At 42.0% G+C, this 18565-nt stretch overlaps 1 protein-coding gene across 4 annotated transcripts in view; it reads left to right on the top strand.

Annotated features, from left to right (window-relative positions):
- The window catches only part of plekhg5b (pleckstrin homology domain containing, family G (with RhoGef domain) member 5b), a 79624-nt gene that overhangs the window by 52117 nt on the left and 8942 nt on the right, over positions 1-18565 (top strand). For all 4 annotated transcript variants that reach the window (XM_085258689.1, XM_085258688.1, XM_085258690.1 and 1 more), the window contains 6 exons: positions 1434-1575; positions 2481-2580; positions 2815-2875; positions 3147-3238; positions 3330-3466; positions 5407-5573. In XM_085258689.1, the coding sequence (XP_085114815.1) occupies positions 1434-1575; positions 2481-2580; positions 2815-2875; positions 3147-3238; positions 3330-3466; positions 5407-5573 (699 nt within the window). The remainder of the gene's footprint in view (positions 1-1433; positions 1576-2480; positions 2581-2814; positions 2876-3146; positions 3239-3329; positions 3467-5406; positions 5574-18565) is intronic.

The following is an 18565-nucleotide window of genomic DNA, read 5'->3' as shown; positions in this document are numbered from 1 at the left end:
AGTCTATGATGGTGGTGGCAGAGGACAGAAACGACAGAGCTGGGGAGAGGAAAATGAGAAGAAGACCCTGGCTTATGGGGCTGTTTAATCTCTGCAGGACCGTCAGATGGCTTTGACAGAGCACAGGCACCAATTAGGCTGCAAGATTAGGGGGCTTTGTACTTCTGAAAAGCTTCTGGATGGACCTTTTTTATTTTTCCTTCCTGCCTCGCCTTTATATCTTCACCGGGACTCCTCACCCTTCCTTAACCCTACCGCTCACTCCCTTCCTCCCCCCTTTCTGTCCTCCTGCAGCTCTGCGATCTGCTCCTTAAAATCTGCGATTATATCTGGCTAGACATTGAGAGGAGGGGATTAATAAGGCAGCTTGTCAGTGTGGGTTGACAGGGCTGCACTGTGAATTAGCAGACCAAAGAGGGGGCACGTTGAATGTTTACTGGGGTCTTCAGTGTCCGCTGATCTGGATATGGAGCCAACTTTCAAAGAGTTCAGGTCCCATCTGCACAATGTAAGGCTACAGCGCCAAGCCTGGGAACATTGTACTTAAATCTGAGTCTATTTTGTCCTCTTAAACTCCTTTCTTTATTGATGTATTGTTTTTGTGCATATTATTGCCTAAAATAGGCTCATGTAATGGGTATGGCATCTACCGCTTGCCTTCTATAGTTGTTTACATATCAGCTAGTCTGTCTAGCTTGTGCTCAAATCACTGCTGTGCACATACACACATATTTACACACACTTGCACAGACACACTGCTCCTCATGAGTACATGGAAACAATGACAGGAAGTACATTAGCGGGACTTCCATTGTATCTCCCCATACATTCACGCTTCCTGAGCCGGGTGTGGGTGATGGTGAGAGGGACACAGGGTGGAGTGAGGAGGTGTACACGGAGAGCTCCCCCAGTGCTTCGCCGCCCATTGTTGACATGGGGTGGGTGTATATGTCTGGGCCAGGAGATCCTTTAATCCTGCAGCCTTCTGCTGCATGTTGCATCAGCTATGGAGCTTCTTGAGCTCTCTGGCCTGGAAGTGTTGCGGTTGCTGACCTGCGGTCAGTTTTGTTGCTTCACCTCTGGGGATACCAGTAAGGATTAGGTCAGGGCAAGCTGGTCCTATGTCAGCACACGTGCTGTAAAACTGACTTTAACTCAATTAGTTGTCATGCCGCTGAGGGACAGATGGTGGGAAGGTGGGAGTCACCAAACCGCAGGAATGCCCACAACAGCTTCTGTGGTCATTTTAATTGTAACTGAAACAATAGTCAGGCAGGGAGCTGTTTATTCCAAGTGTGTGTGACTGTTTTGCCCTTTTTACTTTGACTGAGTCATTTAAATTGTTTTTGTATTTTAATGCAGACACTTTATGTCCTTGGCAGTTATTTTGTTCTGACTTTCTCTTTTCCCCCTCTTTTGCTTTCTGTGTTTAGGTTTGTCACCACCCAGACTGTCAAGACCTGAATAGCAAAAGCCCCCTCCACCTGTGTGAGTCATGTGACTCACGCTGCCATTCAGAGAATTCAGACAACATGCACTTTGACCGGCACCCCCGATTTGACTTGCAACCTCAAGGTAGACTTGCATGATTTCTTTATTTGGTATCCCTCCCTGAGCAGGATGACGCTGCAGGATGACGCTGCAGGCCATCGCTGCGTAAATGTCAAGGACTCAGAGTTGTTGTTATTGTCTAAATAAGGCAGATCGTGTAAATCATTTTCCTCTTGCACAGCTCAACGTGCGTTTGTCGCGAAATTCCACATTTGCACATTTTGTAATTTGAGTGAGCGTTGTTACTTTTATTGAAGTAAAAATTTGTCTTCCACTCTATGCAGACAGTTTTGGCTTCAATCGTGCCAGCAAAGTTCCAGTCAGTTATTTTGTAGAAACTGTGCAACCCCAGTACAAAGCACCTTGAGGCAACTGTTGTTCTGATTTGGCACTATATAAATAAAATTGAACTGAATGGACATTTGTAGGGATGCATCCTTAAATGTACGGCCGAGCAACGTGCCCATATAAAAGAGAATCTGTATTGTTTTTAACACATGCTGTGAATGGAAGAATGAATAAGTTACAACAGTGATTTATGTGATCTATAGTGTAGGGATTTGTTTCGTTTGGTTTTATGTCTTTGCAAAAAGAAACCACAATGTAGTGGAAATGCAGGAACTGCAGGTAACTGTCACTGAACTTCCTTGTTTGTCGAAGGATGCTATGTTTTTGTTCTATATCTGAAGTAAAAACTGTTACCATTTACATAGACTGAGAGCAGAATTTTACAATAATCATCCAGACAGTCCTGTACAAACCAGAAAAATGATCTTTTCATTCTTTTGCAGTAAATAACTTTTAAGAAAAGTTGAATTAACTACCACTTATCCGTTTATTAACAATGCAAATTAAAATTTGTTACAATAAAGGTTAACTCAGTTGTGAAACAACACAGAGAATGACTGCTGTGATTTGTTAACCTTTAGCCTCCATCCTGGCTCGGAACGTATCCACACGCTCCTGTCCCCCACGGACCAGCCCCCCCTCGGACCTGGAGGAAGAGGATGAAGGGAGCAGTGACCGTGGGTCAGTAACCCTCTGTTATGTCATACCAGTGTTCCAGTTTTCCTCCTGCTTGCCTCTTTTCCTCTCTTATTCCCTGCATGCTATAGGATAAATTGGAGCCATAAAGCATGTCGCCTGTCAGATCTCATTAAAATTTGTGATGCAGACAGATGAAGACGGCACTTTCTCATATGTTGGGCTTTTTTGAAGTGCTGCTTCATGTTAGGGGTGATGATGTGTTTGACTGTTTTGCAGGGAGCGTAAAACAGTGGGGATGAAACTGGTGAAAAAGAAACCACGGAGACGACACACTGATGTAAGATGTCATGCAAACACTTTAACCCATGCTGTGTTCTTGGAAGGAATCCAGGAAGATTATATGATATAGACAAAGAGTTGTTAAATACAGCAGCTGCCATTTTTCTCTGTACCAAGATATGGCGTGATAGCACCTTCTAGGCTGTTCTTTGTCTGAGCCAGGCAGTGTAGTATGAAGGAGCCCCCCTGTGGCTCTGCTGAGAGCCTGCATACAGCCGGACAGCCCGTCCCACCTGTGTAAACTCACAGTCCCTCTGTTCTTCCTGCAGGACCCCAGTAAGGAGTGCTTCAGCCTCAAGTTTGACCTCAATGTGGACATAAAAACAGAAATTGTACCTGCTATGAAAAAGAAGACACTGCGGTGAGCATTGTGTTAAAAACTGAATTAAAAAGTTTTTAAAAACAGTTTATATGATAGTTACATTTTATTTCTCTTCGTCACGTCTTACCAGAGAGGTTCTAGGTCCTGTGTTTGAAAGGAATGGCATTGAGTTGTCCCGGGTGGACTTGTTCCTCGATCAGTCTAACACGCCACTGTCCCTCAACTTCGAGGCCTACCGTTTTGGAGGACACTACCTCAAAGTGAAAGGTAAAACCAAACAAGTACTTAAGTTGATGTCAAATTATGAGTCACGATTCGTACAAATAGCGCTTGTGGCTGATTTATCGCTGTCGACTGTTGCAGAAGATGAAACAACTTCTCAGCAATGAAATCTTTTTAGATATGCAAGACTAAAATTTATGGCTGTGTTTTATTACAAAGAGAAACTGGCCTGAACACAGAGCGAGTTTAAGGGCAGATGAAGGTTCAGGAAGAGCAGTGAAGAATATGGTATTCAATTATCAGATTCATTTTGAAGATCCTCTACAAAAATCCACTAATCATCAGCACGACAGAGGCCAAAAGAGCAATACTGTAATTTTTCCACATCATATTTCCTGTGACCCCCTCACACGAATCCTGAGTATACGTTTCCCATAAAGACGCAGAAGCTTTATTTCACTGTGATATGACTGAAGCAACCAAAATACATCATGTACAATACTTTTAAAATCCTAATCAGTAAAAATTTTGTCCCAGGTTGATTTATTTTTTGTAATAACCCAATAATAAGCAGAACAAAGTCAAATGTTGCCAAATGTCTCCCCTTTAATTGCAGAAAATGCCTTCTTTTGATGCATTTTGCAGCCCTTCACCTGTAAATGACTATTGAATTTTGTCTCAAATTCATGAGCTGATCGCATGAGATTCGGTAAAACAAATAAAGATCATGCAAATCTCATCAACAAATCAAATTATTTCCTCTCTTCTTTAAAATAGCTGACATAACTGCAGGTCCGCAGCTTGTTTAGGATATTTTTTTGGTCAGTTATTCAGTTGCTGGACAAAAAAAAGACTGTAAGAAACCTCTTTAAATCAATTTCAATAGCACAATGAAATGACCCACAGGAAAAGTGGAGCTTTTGTTGTTTTTCCTAGAAACCGAGCAGTCTCGTCCTCGGCAGCAGCATTTTAGACGTTGCACTGTTCTTACCTCTGTGCCTCTTTAACAATGGTTAATCGAGACGAATGAGGCTGGCCAGTTTCCTCTCACACCCGTGTTTCTGACAAGCAGGAAAAAGGAGTGGACTGCGTCTTTTGTAATATACTAGTGATTAAAACTACACGTGGAAAATGTGTCACTGATCTGTTCAATCTTGTTCCAAAAGTCTCATGAAAATTCTCACTAATTTCACTGACTAAACAGCGATATGAGTCTTTAGACTTTCCCTAATTTTTTTCCAGGGTGGAAACTGGGTGAAATGGCTCCTTCTCCACTGTTTCGCTTTTAGATGAAAGGCCCATTAGAGCCGCTCATAATGAGATCCAGTACCACGAGTAATTGCTCTTCTTTGAAATTGTCCCCTCCCACTCTCTCACCTCTTGACCACAGACTGGAGTTACATACAGTCTCAAAAATATACAGAGGTCAAAGGTAAACAGTTCACAGCTGTTCGGTCGCATGAAGTCTGAGAATCTATGTTGTTCTGCTCTAGTCTGTTCTGGTCCTGTAAACACTTGAAGTTAAATCATGGTCTCTCCTGAGTTTTAACATGAATTTAGTTAGAACTAGTTTTAGGTTTTCTCTTTAAGTGAGCACTTTCACCAGGGATATTTGTTTTTGTTGCATGATTTCTAAGATATTTACCTGAAAGGTGAGAAGTTTCCACTGCCCCAAAGTGACCCAAAAACACACCACTGCAGGTTTAATTTAAGCCCAACATTCGATTTGTATTAACCCGTCTACTGTGTTTTTAAGAGGCTGCAAAAATGTAAGAAAAACCATCACACCCCATTCTGTTGGGTGCTGGTCGGAGTTCAAAAAAAGTCCAAACTCAGAACAAAAGTCAGTTTGAAGAGAAAACTCTTTGGCATTTTTTCTGCTATAAAAGATAAATAATGACTTAAGACTTTTCCAGTATTTCTTCCACACAGCTTGACCTTTTTATTATTTTATTTTTTTTTTTTGTGTGTGTGTGTGTGTGTAGCTCGGCCAGGCGATGAGCTGAAGGTGGAGCAGGGCGTGAAGGACTTGCGGTCTCTCAGCCTGCCCAACATGAAGCCGCCTGGAGTCCAGAGCCCCTACATCCTCGCGCCAGGCAGTGAGAAGGTGGAGCATGGATCTCTCGGACGCCGCGAAAGCATAGATCTGTTGGTGAGTTACGTTTGGGACAAACGGGTAAATTTTTGAAAACGATTAGATTCGAACACCACCTCTGTGAACAACACTTTGCACATAGACACGCCCTTCATCCTTTTTTTGGTTTTGATTTTGCGCCACAAGCTTTATCATTTTCCATATCACCTGTTTCTGTTGTCCATGGGCTCCTCCTCCTAGTATCTCATCATGATCTCATTATGACCTCATTGTCTTCCATTAGCGTTATCGGCACTGCAGAATCTTGGGCATCTATTTGAGCCTTCTGCCAGACTCAAATCTTCTGCCAGCTCTTCGTGCATCTATGAGCACACACGCATGCATGTGCATGCCGCGTCGTACTGCCGACTGAACCTTTGAATCTCACATGATGATGAGTCACTCAGGAACTCTCTCTGCTATACTTCAGCTCTTCCTGCAGCACCAGGAAGCGCCTGTTTTGTTACTGATGAGTGATGCTAAAAGGCCAATAGAGGCTTGCAGGATCCCGATCCACTTGGCTGCCAAACACGCAGCTTGGAAATGGTGCAGACGGTCATCGGGTTCAAGTTGTGGCAAATAATGTGCTCGCTGTAGCTCTCGAAACAGTTTTCAGCATGCAAACTTTGATTTTTAGCACAAATAGACATTAGTCAGGCTTTAGCACTGGCACTGTATCTAATCCTCCCTTAATCTGTGAAATGTTTTTGATTATTGCTTGAAACACTGTTTAGTCTGTAAAAAATCATGAAAAATGTTCCTAACAGCTTCCCAGAACGCAATATAATGTAATCAGATAGCGACGCTGCTCACTAAACACCCACCCGTGCAATGTTGTGACATGTCCCAAACTTTCGATATACTTCACAATAACAGTAGCAGATTTTTCTCCCTGAACCTTTTGGATTTTTTGAAACAATGGGCTTTTCATTTCAGGCAAAGTCAGGCTATTATTTCTAATTGCAACCACAGATTTTTGCCACGTGAAACAACTGTCTGTTGCAAATTAGCTTAGCTCCATGTCTCTGTTTGGAAAGCTTGTCTTGTTCTGAATTTAGAGCTGACTGATCATCAATTAAGGGTCTTGTTCTTAAAAGACAAGTACCAACACGTTCTGTCTGGAGCTTCTGCAGAGAAGAGTAAAGGTCCCCAAATCCCATAAAGAGCTGAATTGTGTTAAACTGTGATTGCATGCAGACGCTGCTTAAAAATGTGGGAATGCCTTGAGTGGATGTGACGGTCACGAATGACACTTTTAAAAGAAAAAAGGTTGTTTGGGTGAGAGGTCAGTGGCCTATTTTGTCTGGCCAATAGTCTGAAAATTATAAGTATATTAAGATATACACACTGGCTACTTTATTAGGTACACTTTGCTAGTGTAGTAGTTTCACATGATTTGAGTTTTGCGACATGTTGTGTTACAATGTTGGAAGCAGCCATCAGCAGAATGGATGCACTGTGGTCATAAAGGGATGGACATGATCAGCAACAATGATCAGGTAGTATTTCAATTGGTACCAAACTGTGCCACTTTGGTGAGCCTGTGTGAATTTTTGCCTCACTATCCTGTTCTTAGCTGACGGGAGTGGCACCTGGTGCGGACTGAAGCTGATTCAGCTTCACTCGCACCTCGGGGAGTGGTTGAAGCAAGATGGCGCCTGTGTTTGGCTTTGCCGCTTGTGCCGTTAGTACAGCTCGCTGATATAGTTTTATACTGGCCGCTATTGTCACTTGCAATATTATTTTTACCGTCCTGTGTTTTGATTTTGTCTCTGCCACCAATACTTATGATTGGGGCACACTGTTGTATATCAAAGATTCAATGGAGAGCTACTTTGACAGCTGGGACAATTACAGGAAATTTTTCCCTCCACCCTTTGTGTGTTCCTCACCTGAGTGCATGTTACCGTACATATCGGTGGGATTTAACACGAAGAAAAGAAGAAGTAGGGGAACCAGGGCCGGTGTCCAGGTGCGACTGAGAAGGTACCGAAGATTAGCTTCTTGGATGTGGGAAGATTCCCGGTGCTTACGACCAAAGAGAAGATCTCATATCACTCAAGTTTTGGCCTCCCTTCACTGTTAAATTTTAGTTCTAACCTTTAGGGCCCTACATGGTCAAGCTCCTCAATATTTATCTGACCTGCTGAAACCACATTCATCTTCTCGGGCTTTAAGGTCATTAGATCAGAGACTGCTGGTGGTACCGCCCACTCGTTTTAAAACTCGTGGTGATCGGGCCTTTCAGACTGTGGCACCGCGGTTGTGGAATTCTCTTCCACTGTCTCTTCGCTGCACGGACTCCATTGATTCTTTTAAAAAACAGCTGAAGACCTTTTTATTTAGAAAAGCATTTGATTAATTTCCTCTTATGCTGTTTTTATAGTTTTATATTGTTTTATTTGCTGTTTTATTTACTGTTATATTGTTTTATATTTCCATTTCCTGTGTTCTAAAGCACTTTGTGATTTTTTTTTTTTTTTTTTTTTTTTTAAATCTGTGAAAAGCGCTATATAAATAAATTTTACTTACTTACTTACCTTTCTTGTAACGAGCGGTTATTTGATTTACTCTCAATACTTGATCAGCTCAGTTTGGTCATCCTGCTGGCCTCTGGCATCAACAAGGAATTTTCAGAAAAGTTGCACTTGTTTTTGTGCGTTGAGTTGCTGCCATGTGATTGGCTGATCAGATATTTCTGTATATGTCTGTATGACTGAAACTGTAATCAGCATCAGCTGGTGCAGTATCTGGTTGCAATTAAATAAGATTTTCTAGATGATGCTATTTAGAAAAAAAAACTTATTATAAGCAGTCTCTCCATAACATTGCTTTGACTGATGTTCTGAACAACATAGTATGAGTGGTGACTTGTATTGTCGTGTTTGCTTGTTTGTTATAAGCAGATATTCAAGTTTTCCCATAATGTGGTCATCACTTTCCAGTCTAGTAGCATGTCTTTGTGTACTGGTTGAGAGTAACCCCATATCCTGAACCAGTGTAGTAAGATTTGTCACATACTACTTGTACTGTAGTTTACATTTGTAGTTTTCTCAAGTTCAGTCAGTTTTGCTTTGTCAGATGTCATTTAAGTTGCGTCAAACATTGGTTGCTAATCATCCCAGAGGCAAGTCGGCACGTCGAGTTTGATTGTGTGTGTTCGTATACGCGCTGTGAGCAGATGTCATTGTTGCCTTGGGCAGCAGAACGGGTAGAGGCTTGGTTAAAGCGTTTTATGGGTAATCTGTGAAGGTAAGTCATGAAGACGAGTCATCAAGCTGTGAAATAAACACTGGAGGTTGCTCAGGAACCCAGTTTTAGTCATACAGTCTGACCTGTTGCACAGTGGAATATTTTGCGTTCTTTACAGGACTCTTACTACTGAGCTTCAGTACCCACAGTGCTGGCTCATGCTCGTCGGCCTTATTTACGCTGAATTTGAAAGAGTAATGAGAGTGACAACCCCAGTGCAGTCCTCATGGTGGCAGTAAAGTGCATAGCTCTACCAGAAGACACAGTAGTTTATCTCAAAATGTTAAGACACTCCTCTTGAGTAGTGGAAAAAGTGTTTAGAAACTTTAGAAAAAGTTTGTTTTTTTTAATCGGCATGACTATATGGGAATTTCTTTATTTATATTTTATAATAGGTACCAAAAGGAAAACCTTTCACATGAGGGACAAAAATGAAAACTGACCCTGAATGACTCTGACCTTCAGCCCCTTGGGCAGAACTTTCAAATTAAAAACAGACCTGAGTCTGTAATGGAAATCCCTGAATGGCGTCAGAAGCACATCTGAAAAGCATTGTCAGTGAACACAAATTCTTGGTGTACCTAGAGTTCACAGTTCAGACTTCACTATGCAGAGAAAAAAAGTGTATAAACAAGATCATCTTATCTGGGTCCAAGCTGGTGTAAAATAGACCGAGGTTTTTAGAAATCACGGGCGCCACGACCTGTGGGCTAAAGAGCAAAGGTGGTGAAGGTGGATGGCCATCTAGTTGTGTTGATATGGGGGTTTATCACTGTATCACCTGCACACGTGTAACGGTAACACTGATGCTGAAAATTGTAATATATACAGTTCTGAGAAAAATGTTGTTCAGACATTTTTAGACCTGGCAAAACCACAATGATGCCATTCGATGCATTATCAAAGGAACAATATGGCGAAGCTGACGCCAGCCTGCTGAGAAACTGAAATCTTATATTTAGCAGGAATGCTGAGAAATCAGTTTCAGATTTGCATGAACTGGTTTCCTCATTTCCCAAATGCTAAAACACAATGATGCAACAGAGTGGTCAGCATTTCCTCATCTTTCCTAACAGTTCTGACACGGCATCACGGGTTCTATTTTCTGGAAATGGGAAGCCAGTTTAATGATTTAGAAGAAAGGGAAGAAACCCTGTGATTCACTTTGGTTAGTGGCCCGTATTTTATGTCAGCTGTAGCTTGGAACTTTGTTTGAGCACTGAGGAGCGTCTTTGTGTCTCTGTGATAGCAGTTTTGGCACTAACTGTTCAACGCACGCATATCTGAGTGTGGAACGACATCAGCTTGTGGCCAAACCCTGTCCCTTCTCGACAGAATTAACCCTTTTGTCTAAATGAGGCGTTTCATGTTTATTATCACATGGTTCCTATATTATGGTTCCTGGCACTTTTATGATAGGCTAGAAATAGCTTTCGTGATCGAGAATGATTGTTTTATGATGCTGATTATGAAAGATGCAATCCAGCCCTGCTGATAGTTTCCATATAGCCCTGTATGCAACCTCTGCGATGCACTTAATTGCACCATTTGCCAGTTATTTCTCCCTTTGTACCTTTTGCACCACATCCCCTTTGATTAAGGGTGCCTTCTGACCTGCAGAAGACCTGAGGTCCAGCTAATTCATTTGTGTTTATAAGGGTTGTTTGTTTGTTTATTTGTTGATCAACTGTAGTTACATAATTTTATTAAGTTCAAATCTCTGGAAGCTGAGACCCTTCCCCATTTATTTGGTAAGGTGACCTTATTAATCCCAAGGGTTAGTGCCCAGATTGATATCAAAATTGAGCAAAAAGAAAACTTAAAAGATGTTTAAATGTTTCTCTCACTGTTAAACAGAAGCTTCGAGATGCAAAGTCAGAGTCACAAGCTTGTTTTCCCTTTTCCCTACAACAGAACCTGAGATCTTTCACTTTTACAGCTCTCATAAAGATAAGGCAGCCATGTTCCAGGACCTTGTCACTGTCAGAAAAACATGATTGATGATGATAACTCTGATTAGTGTTCTCACCGTTGTAATATAAAGTCCATTTGTTGCCATAGAACTGTAAATACAACACAGAAGCGGCTGACCTCTGGTAGTTTGCCTTGCTCCTCTGACTGGGTGTGATTCAGGCTGAATAAAAGAATTCAAAAATCTTTCAACTTTAAACACTATTCTTTTATCAAGAGGTCGCAAATCCAGTGTCGGGGTTCGGTTTACAGTTTGCAGTTGGATTGTGTTAGCTTTCAAAGGGAGCTGGTGTTGGGTAATGGATCCTCCATATGTGTTTTAGGGCTCTGGCCTCCCATAATGCACTCTGCCCTCACGTTAGGAAAAACATTTGGTAATCCTTTTGTGACACAGAAGAAAAAGCTGGAGAAAAAGCTGGCACTGAGCTTCTGGTGAAATTTATGTACCAGTCCCACATCCGAGCACTTTTCATTTAAGATTTGACACGTTTAGCTTCTCTTTGTAAATATTTTTGGTGAAACTTGATGTTTTGAAACCTGTTATGCTCATGACCAGCTATGTGTTTTTGTTACCAGCTTCTATTAGAGTAGTTTTACACGATTCACAGATCAAAATAATCCTGATTTATTGTGTAGTGCGCTTTGGTGCAGCTCAGTTTATTCACTGTCTTAAGTCGATTTATCTCCTCTCCCTTTAAGGCAATGCGTCCTTTAACTCTCTCCTGAGTGGCTGAGCTCCATAAACATAATATTTGAACAGCTGATGTGTCGGGCTTCTGTGCTTGCAGCCACAGCTGCAATTATCATAGTCTGCAAGGCTGACACTATTGGAAAAAAACTGTGTAAAGCAACGTTTTTAGAGCTTTATAATTCTTTGTATAATTCTTTAACACATCACAGCCTGATGACTAATTATTAAGAAAAGAAAATGATTGATGCAGCGATCCAAAATATAAACCAGCATCCTAGTTTGGATTTCAAAGATATCCTTTGTGCATCCATTATGGCATACAAAAATTGCATTTCTACCATAGTTTTGCAGAAAAAAAATGTAATTAACACAATGAAATACTTTATTTTATTAATATTAATACTAATACTTGTATGTGCTGGACACACGTTGTCTCATACTACATTTCTGTTCTCAGTTTTTAATCATCAGAGGCTTTGAGTTTCGAGAAAGCAGCTCTCTTATTCACAAGGGCTCGCCCTTGTGAATAAGAGAGTAGTTTAAAAGAGTAGTTTAACTTGTCAGATTCTTGGTTTGTAGGGATTTGCGTCTCCTCCTGGGATCAAACCAGGGGCTTGTTAGGCGAATGTGTAAACCACTACACTGCCTCATGTTGCGTTTGCTGACTTTAGATATTGTGACAGTTTTATATTGAGTGTGTGGAGACTCTGTAGGCAAACTGGTGTGGATCCAGGCTGCGGGGCAGGGCTGCTGTGATGTGTCTGCGGACCAGCTTCTCAAAGCATTTCATTACCACTGGGGTGAGTGCCACCGGTCTGTAGTCATTCAGGCCGGTGATGTGGGGCTTCTTAGGCAAGGGGACTATGGTGGAGGACTTCAGGCAGAGTGGGACAGTCGCCTGTGCGAGGGATTTGTTGAAAATCCTGGTGAAGATCCCAGCCAGCTGTCCTGCACAATCCCTCAATATTCGACCTGGCACACCATCAGGACCCGCCGCCTTTCTCGGGTTAACAGCCTGCAGCATGCGCCTCACCTCGTGCTCTTCCAGGGTGAGGGTGGTGCTGCTATGGGTGGCGTGTTGCTGCTGTGGCTCCAATACCTCCGGTACCCTGGTCTCAAAGCGGGCAAAGAAGATATTCAGCTCCTCTGCCAGCTCCAGGTCACCGTCCGCAGCTCCGAGATTGATCTTATAGTTGGTTAGGTGCTGGATGCCTTGCCACACCTGCCGGCTGGTATTACTCTTCAAATGGTCCTCGATCCTCCTCCTATAGTCCCCCTTTGCCTCTCTGATGCCTCTCTTCAGGTTGGATCGGGCTGTGGTGTAGTAATCCCTGTTGCCAGACCTGAACGCAATGTTCCTCTCCTTCAGCAGCTGCCTGACCTCCCGGGTCATCCAGGGCTTTTGGTTGGGATAAGCCCGGATCCGTTTGACTGCTGTAACAGTGTCTATGCAGTGTTTTATATAGCAGAGGACACCGTCTGTGAACATTTCCAAGTCCTGATGTTCAAAGATATCCCAGTTAGTCCTGTCAAAACAGTCCTGCAGCTGCTGAGAGGCACCCTCTGGCCATATGGTAATATTCTTTGTGATGGTAAGAGCAGTTTTCTTGAGGGGGGCATATGCAGGGATTAGAAACAGTGACAAGTGGTCAGACTGACCCAGATGTGGCAAAGGTCTGGCCCTGTAGCCCATTTTGATGTTGGAATAAACTTTGTCCAGAATCTTGTCACCCCTAGTGGCACACTTGACGTGCTGGTGGAATTTGGGGATTGTAAGAGTAACAGTCTGGTATTCGCCATGCCGCCACAGTTGATAATGTTGTTTCATAACAGACGGGTTGCTGGGAAAATACTCTGGAATTGCTGTAGCTAACAAAAGGCCAAAAAAAGCCTTCAGGACTTGAGAAACTTGATAATGTAGACAGACTAATTGTCAGCTGATGACACAGAGTTGGGAGTAATGTTATGTCTCCTTTTATTTTTATGCATTTTAGTCACCTTTAGAGTGTTTTTTGTTACTGTATTCGTGTTGCAGGAATCGACTCATACAGTGCCCTCAGTGTGCTTTCGTTTGTTTTGAAATGCAAGAGAAACTGACAGGAGCAATTGTCTTTATTTCCTTTTAAATCAGGTCATACAGTGTGTTTCAGTCCCCGTGTTACACAGCTGTGGATGTTAATGTGGTGCTCTTGTGTTTCAGACTATCACATCAAGGACTCGTCTTTCACTGTCTGACCTGTAAGATAGATCAAAGCTGCCCAGTTTGCAAACTAACAAAGAAATCATTCTGAATGACAATGCTTCAGTCAGCAGCGGTCACGCAGGGTCATTACTGTTGGATTGATCTTAAGAACTGAACAGAAACATGAGCGCTTTGTTTGAAAAAATAGGGTGAGAAGTGCCTCTGATTGACCTGATAAGTATGAATGTTAGACTTTGATCTCTTGCGTGCACACGGTGCCATTTCATTCGTGACATCAGCTCTAGCTAATAGATCACTAATCACTATATATCCTTTATATCTTATTAAAAAACAGACATCTTACTGTAGATTTGAGTTGTAATTCCTCTCTGGATAATGAATTATTTGATTAATTCTAGTAAAATTATTTTTCCTGGCAGATCAGCCAAATATATTAAAATTTAAGTTCCTTTAATCTGAGGATTTTTCAATGGCTTTGCCTTTTGACCTATTAGTGCGCAATAAGGACACTGATATTTTGTTAAGTGAATAATCAAGGAAGCGATTGATAGATTCACTGATAAAAAAAATAATCGTTAGTCATTCTCCAGTGGAAATTGGCTATTTTAGCTATCAGTACGTTTCAGACTAATCGTTAGCATTTGTGGCTTCTTAAGATTATTTGTAAAAAGTCCCAGTAATGGTGTATCTGGACCTATTAGATCTATTAGCTGCTGAAACTAGCTCATTTTTCTGTGTGAATACTTTAGATGATTCATGTCTACAGTAATTATGTTAGCTGTTAAGAGTCCATTATGAATTCCCCATATAGTGTGGGAGGTGCCAAAACCTGAGAAGGGTGAGGAGGCGTGTTCGTGTGCTGGAAAGACAAAGGACTTCCCCTAATGCCTGGAGGAGGAGATTTCTGCAGAGCAGACACACACACACACACACACCTTTATGATTGTGATTGTGTGACCTTTGGTCTTCAGTACACAGTACCTGAAGGCTTAGGCAGACAGAGTGAAACTTATGCAAGAGAAGAAAGTGTGATGCTTCTCTCCGCTTGCACTGTTGTCTGGACTGTGCTTTCCTGGAAATGAATTCCTAAATTTACTGGAAGTGCCTCTGCTTTTCTGATTACTCTGGACCCTTTTTTCCCCCAAATCGGGGGTCTTATTTATTTAATTTAATTTTTTTTCCTGTGGAAAATGGTTCGCTTTGTCCGTCTTACATCCTGGCGCAGCTGGGACCTACTGAATGTGGACACGGAGATTCCTGAACCACCGACACCAACATTAACTGAGAGTCAGGTGAGAGGCCTGTTGATTGGTCAAAGTGCAGTGGAAGATATGAGTATTTTTACTGCTTTTCTTTGTCTAAAAAAATTATGTTTTTGTTTTTTAGCTGCAGTGAACAAATAATCGAGTCATTTTTTTAATCAAATGATTGCTTTTTTAAAAAATGGCAAATATTTGGCACGTGTGTGTTGACTAACGTGGAGTTTCTCTCAGCTTTAATTTCCTGGTTAAGCACACGTTATGTGTGTTTTACTGCTTAAGCTGGTGTGTATTCAAGCTTTGAGGAAGGTCAGCGTGCACACTTTTTCCCATCGTTAATCAACTTTCCTGATCAAGGGAAGTTGTTATCAGTTGCATAAAGGTAGTTGAAGGGGCACAGTGAGTAATGGGGGGGGGGCACTACTTTTCTCTTTGTCACCACTTACTTCAATACAATCCCTTCCAATTTTATGATTGTTCTTCTTTACAGGCCAAGGTTGATGCTACAAACTACAGTGATAAGATAAGGCTGTGTGGGCAAGCTCGGTGCTTGATATCATTAACCTGACTGGCCCCAACTAGACCTGCTGAACAAGTCTGTTCCCAAATTGTGTTGCTTTATAACAGAGACCGCTCAGGTCAGGTTTACACAGTAGGCCCGGGGAAAAGCTTGTAAACATAATTAGTTGGGCAGAAATGAGTTGAGCGGCTTAATGTTTGCCACCAGATCCTCATTATGCCACCAAAACATAGGATCATAGAATATGTCTGTGTTGTCTGGTACCAGGATGGTGCTATTGGATCCTTTGAGTCCTATTAGTAGCAGGTTATGGCTGGGGTCTGTAGAGTTTGGGAACCAAACCAGCACCAGGTTTTGCAGTATGGCAGGGTGTGTAGCTGTGCTTGTTGGGGAGTGTCATCAAACCATTGTGTGTGCCAGGATTCAAAGTAATCCAGAAAAAACATTGTGTTGCAGGCGTTGTAACAAGAAGACCTATGTTAGTTGGTTTTATTATTGTGACTCATCTATATTTGGTCTGACTGAAGAACTAATGGGCAGTGTAATTACTAAGATAAATATAATTTCTTTGACTGTAATGTTTAGAGTTGTTACCAACTGCTGTATAGTTCTTGTAGTCAAGATCTATTGTTATGCTAATTATAATAATCTGATTAGATTTATTCAGTATGCCAAAGTGCCAATTACAACTTTTGTTTGATCTTCAGCCCAAAACCCAAATATCCTGAGATACTGACAAAAAAATAGCTAATGTAAACTCACACAACCCCAACAATCTCTGGACTTAATTCTCTCGTAATCTACTTTATCTAGAAAGTTCTGAGCCTTTTCTTTTTGAGAAGCTGTGCGCCCGCTCGAGCTTATCTGCTTGGCATAAGCAGCATTTTGAATGTGCTAAAACAAGCAAGTAAACAAAGGGGATTTCCCTTTTTGTCATTATTGGGGAATTTCTTTCCTTGTTTTGACTCCGTTGCCTGGCATTGTTTAAGGATCTCTAAAGCAAAACAGCGATTAAAGATGGCAAAGAATAATGGCTTTGCGTCCAAATAAGAGTAAAAAAAAGAAGTATCCAAACTGCAATTTGCTTGCACTACAAGCAGGGCTAATCGGGGGGTGAATCCTTTGGGGGAGGGAAGAAAACCAAAGTGTGCCTGATTCACAAGCAGGGAGTTGATAGTTTATTTGTACTTCAGAGCAGCCTGTTGAGACTAAAGACCATTTGGCATCACCACAAGTACCAGGATGCTTGTTCAAACCAGGGAGCTCCCTGAAAGCTGCCGCAAAAGCTCCACCTCCTAATATTCAGATCAGCCTCCTCTGGTGCCTCCTCTTTCCTGCCCAACACAATGAGGCAGGATCCTCCTGGTTGCTATGACTTCTGGCCAGTGCGTGTGTGAAATGCAAGCAGGCTGGGCGCCTCAGTGAGTAGGTTCACCGCTGACTGTCGGAACAGCAGGGCAGGACACAGATACGTCCCGGCTCAAAGAGAAGCTGCGATCGGACTCTGCAGGACGCGGCGGGTAACCCGGATCCTGTCAGCTGGAATAGGCGTTTGCAGACTTATTGAAGTTCAAGTTCTGATGATGAAATAACGTGGGAGTGTTGTAGCTGTCATTCGACTTCTTTGACTGACTTTGCATCGGCTGAACTGAACAACGAGGACGACGTGGATGTGTGTTTCACAGTGGAAGTGGAAAGAGAGGAGGCGAGAGGTTGACAGAGAGCAGCAGCTGGCTCCAGAATGGGCTGCGATCCATGAATCCAATTGAAGGATTAGGATGGTTTTTGTTACTTTTGACATGCCGCTGGCTTCAATGGTGAGCACTGTTAATATGGTGGGAAACTGCTGATGGCATTTATCCCTTGGTGGTTATAATTACAACTTCCTGGCCTTGAGGCTGAAAGTGGTTTCCTCAAAAACAGGTTTTTAAACTGTTCACAGTGTTCATTTCTGATCCAAAGTTTCCTTCATGTATGCCATCTGATATGTAGAAATACTTTAGCTGCTTTTCTTTGCCATTATTACAGCCTCCTTTAAATGTATAAAACCCTGTTCTTTGATTGCCTCGTACAGCAAAGTCAGACAAATGAATCAGGTTTCAGTTTGACCAGTCGTGCGCTCTCAGTAGCACAGGGTTCAGATTTTCCCTGTTTGACCATGGGGACTCGGCACTTCCTACCACCTGTGTCCTTGACCAGTTGGACCAACAAAAAGTCCCTAAATGGCTCCATGCTCGTTTCCCTTTTAACTAAAGCGCCTCCAAATTTGTCCCTTTCCCCTCTTTCACTTTAGTTTTTGTTTTAAAGCCAAGATGTCACTCTGCAGTTAGGTCACTGCTCTCTTTGGTAATAACTCCTGAAAGATGAAAGGACTAAAAATTTAGATTTACTTACTCATTATGCAACCCTGTATAGGACACTTATGCACCTTCATTGTAGTTAAGTGGTACCATTAAGGCCCTCCTGAAATGAGTCTTCACAATGCAACATTTCAGCCAGAGTTTTTCATTTTTTAGCTTCAGTTTACATTCCATTGTGTAACATATACATGCTAGAAACGTTTATGGTGACAGGCAGTTATCATTACTTTATCTTGAAAACCGTTTACATTTTACAAGTAATCAAGGCTTTTTATCTAGTCTTCTTGTTCCTGCAGTTTCCCCTAAAGTAAAAGTCAAGTGCAGTCTTAGTTTGCTTTAATCTGTGGTACATTTTAAAATTTGATAGTCCTCAAATTATATGTCAGTTATTCGTAATAGTAAACTTTAGGCTGTGATGAATTAAAACTGGCTGTTTACTATTTTGTGAAATTTCACGAGTCAGACAGTTTTGGACCAGAAGACTTGGAAAGTGCATCTGTGATATCCATCAGTGCAGCAGCTTGGTGTTTTTACCACATTGTGTTTGTGTAGGCTTGTTTGTGTTTCTGGGGGGGTGATGAGTAAAAGAATTTCACTGGAATGGACGGCAAGTTTCAGAAATGGTGTCAGTGTCCAGGAATGTGAGTTCCTTTTGCTGTGTTTGAAGTGTGGCAGGGTGTCGATGTCCTGCCTCTTGCTGACTCCTGACCAGCAGATTCTTCAGCATTGACACTCCGACGACAAAAACAACTGC

This window comes from Mchenga conophoros, linkage group LG20, assembly GCF_057382185.1.
Source record: "Mchenga conophoros isolate Kocher_MC1m ecotype Shallow Benthic linkage group LG20, M_conophoros_male_GT1.1, whole genome shotgun sequence".
In the NCBI taxonomy this organism is placed as follows: Eukaryota; Metazoa; Chordata; class Actinopteri; order Cichliformes; family Cichlidae; genus Mchenga; species Mchenga conophoros.
Note: the sequence above shows the minus strand (reverse complement) of the source record. Positions and strands in the feature narration are given on the sequence as shown.